Source organism: Lolium rigidum, chromosome 5 (genome assembly GCF_022539505.1).
Source record: "Lolium rigidum isolate FL_2022 chromosome 5, APGP_CSIRO_Lrig_0.1, whole genome shotgun sequence".
Classification (NCBI taxonomy): domain Eukaryota; kingdom Viridiplantae; phylum Streptophyta; class Magnoliopsida; order Poales; family Poaceae; genus Lolium; species Lolium rigidum.
The window spans coordinates 69,317,320-69,320,255 of NC_061512.1; the positions used below are offsets into that span (position 1 = coordinate 69,317,320).

At 40.8% G+C, this 2,936-nt stretch overlaps 1 protein-coding gene across 1 annotated transcript; it reads left to right on the plus strand.

Moving 5' to 3' along the window:
- The first annotated feature begins 2,224 nt into the window (after window positions 1–2,224).
- Window positions 2,225–2,936, plus strand: LOC124653113 (glutaredoxin-C15-like). The gene has a single exon (XM_047192172.1). The coding sequence runs from the start codon at window positions 2,316–2,318 to the stop codon at window positions 2,628–2,630; it is 315 nt and encodes a 104-aa protein (XP_047048128.1). The 5' UTR covers window positions 2,225–2,315; the 3' UTR covers window positions 2,631–2,936.

A 2,936-nucleotide genomic window follows, 5' to 3' on the forward strand; every position in this document is an offset into this window, starting at 1 on the left:
GCAATGATAATAGATTTCCTTCATCTAAATGGATAGTTTATTGTACCCCTAGAAATATTACCTGGGAGAGGAATACCTATGTGTGGAACGCATGATCTTAATGCAGTAAAATAAAGCAAACAGTCCAAAATAATGCATTTGTGCTTTTCTCTATGTTTCCTTGGCTTTTACTGGAAATCACATGCGTGATTAAAGTGAGAGTATTAGTTTATCTGTTAGCTTTGGTAATATTTAATGTCCACTTCTAACAACATTGGCAAACCTGTCAAAAAATTGATCTGATAGCAAAGCAGTGTAGCAAGGCAATTTTATGACATCTCAGTGCTTCCATTCAACACCGTGTGTTATTGCCATGTTTGGAATTAACTCTATATTGTTTCCCTGTAGCTGCTAACCATTGTGGCTAAGGACAAAGGGGAATCATGTTATGTCCATCTTACCTAGATCCTTCTGGCCAATTATTAAATCCCTCGATTGTTTTTTTTTGTTCCTTTCGGGGTTATACCTAGAATTAAAGACTAAGGAAGCTTGTCTTTATTGGTGTCATGGAGATGTCATGGAGAGAATGGGTATGTTCAGAACTTACGAGTAGTGATGACCTTTGTTGGTGGCTTCAGATCCATGGTATCATATTTATTGTGAATATCAATTTTGCACTGATCATGACCAAGTAGAACCAGAGATAAATGTCTCATAAAAACTTCACATGAGATATTTAGGCTGGTGTCGGTTCAGGTATTATAATTTACCCATTTGAATACATAATATTGTGGGAATTTTCATTTAGTTTCTCCTTTTTCTATAAACAATGCACCACTTTGAACCTCTGTTGTATACGATTCATTTTGAGGAATTCTGAGTCATATTTTCATTATACTTACTATTGCTTATCAACTAGAAAAGAAGGATCTCCCAATGTACCAAGGAATACCAAGCATGGGATACTTGCCATGTCCTTGCTCAATATAAAGCAGCTTCCCTGTACAATGATGCTCTTGTCCTGCTACCATGGAAATACTGATATGCTAAGCACTGCCCTTTAACCATAATTATGGGTCTTCAGTATTGACCACAAAGAAACAACATTTTAATGATTGATTAGCTTAAGAAACATCATCAAAGTACATCATTTCAGCTGAGGAGTATGACACACAATTTATGTTACGTTAGATGGTTTCCAGTTTCTCATATTGCGTATAGTACTTAGCTTCCATGTATTGATCTGTTGTGGTTAATCCTCGCCTTATGATTTTCTATAAATCATTTCCTACTTGCTGTTCTATCCTATCATACGAAAAGTTCATATAATGTGGTTACATGAACATTTTATGAAATGTGCTTATTGCTTCAGTGCCTATTTTCTAGAGATTTTTCATGTTATCTTATTTTTTTTTTCTTATTTGTGAGTGTTGTGATCAGCAACGACTTCATTAGGCTTATTCGAAGATCTTAATCTACTTTTACTCACCTGCTTCGTCTTACGATTTTTTTATTGCCTAATAAAATTCATATGCCTCTCAATTTAATATGTGCTCACTCTAATTGCATACCTTCATGCCTTGCAGCTATGGCTTCATGTGATCAGTTGTGTTCCCTTCAGATTTGCACCTTTAGACAGAGCCCTTTTCTGAAATTATGCTATTCTGGATTTCTAGCAGAAGAAAAACAAATGGTGCTTGCCTTTTCCCACCAAAGGCCTCTTCCCAGAATTTTCTCATTCCTATGGACCATCGGTTCTTGTAGCTTAGTCACCTAGCAAAGTGCTATCTAATAGGCAGTTATGAATTTATTGCATTTTGTACTTATGAGAATTAGATTGTGATTTCCGTCATGCAAACCTTACTCGTGTATGCATTTGGTTCCACTATACCGCCCAATGCTTAGTCAGTGTTCAACTTCACGAGATAATGACTTTGAACCGGGTCATTCAAATTTACATATATTAGCATTTTTCATCTAATTTTTATTGTTGTTATACAATGTGTAAATCGGCTGGAATTCCACGGGATCGTGCGCCAAGGCGCACATCTAAATCTAGTAAGTCATAAGAGAAGGACTGGAAACCATGATAGATACTCCAGGTGATCACTTTGAGTGTGCTATGCACACGTCGTGGATTCTTATATGCCCCCACCATTACAGACTCACTCAGTCACTCTTCCTCTCTTCCATCCGTGCCCTATAAAAGAAGGTCCTCGCACCCAACACTGAGAGATCACACAAGACACAACCACAGATCCACAGAACACTTCATCGTTCTCAGCGACGCTATAGCTTTTTGAATAGCTCTCCTTCCGCAAACCATCAAGTAGAAGATGGAAAGGGTGACAAGGCTTTCGGCGGAGAAGGCGGTGGTGATCTTCACAGCGAGCAACGAGTGCCCGATGAGTCACACGGTGACGACGCTCTTCTCCGGCCTCGGCGTGTGCGCGGCGGTGCACGAGCTGGACAAGGACCCGCGCGGCCGTGACATGGAGCGTGACCTCGCCCGCCGCCTCGGCCGCTCGTCTCCCATCCCGGCTGTCTTCATCGGCGGCAAACTCGTCGGCTCCACCGACAGGATCATGTCGCTGCACCTCGGCGGCAAGCTCGTGCCCATGCTCAAGGCCGCCGGGGCAATCTGGCTCTGAGCATGCGTGAGAGAAGCATACGTCAGAAAATTTTGCACTTTGCACGGATGTATGCATGCGCGCGCATAGAGGTTTGGTCTTGCACTTTAGCCAAGTCCTTAGGTGGTCGACTACCTATCTTCAAAAATGAAAAAAACGGGAGCACGGCAAATTTTGGAGGCTAGCGATATGGAATGACACATCTACGTATTAATACGACTTTATTTCCTTTTCCACCACTTCGCTATTTACTGTTGTGGAGTACTTAGTTTGTGTTTTGAGTTGGACTCCTGTTGAGATAATTCGAAAGAACTGGATTGATGATTT

What these genes read in the sequence shown, in the direction of transcription:
- LOC124653113 (XM_047192172.1), top strand. Translation starts at nt 2,316, where the DNA reads ATGGAAAGGGTGACAAGGCTTTCGGCGGAGAAGGCGGTGGTGATCTTC.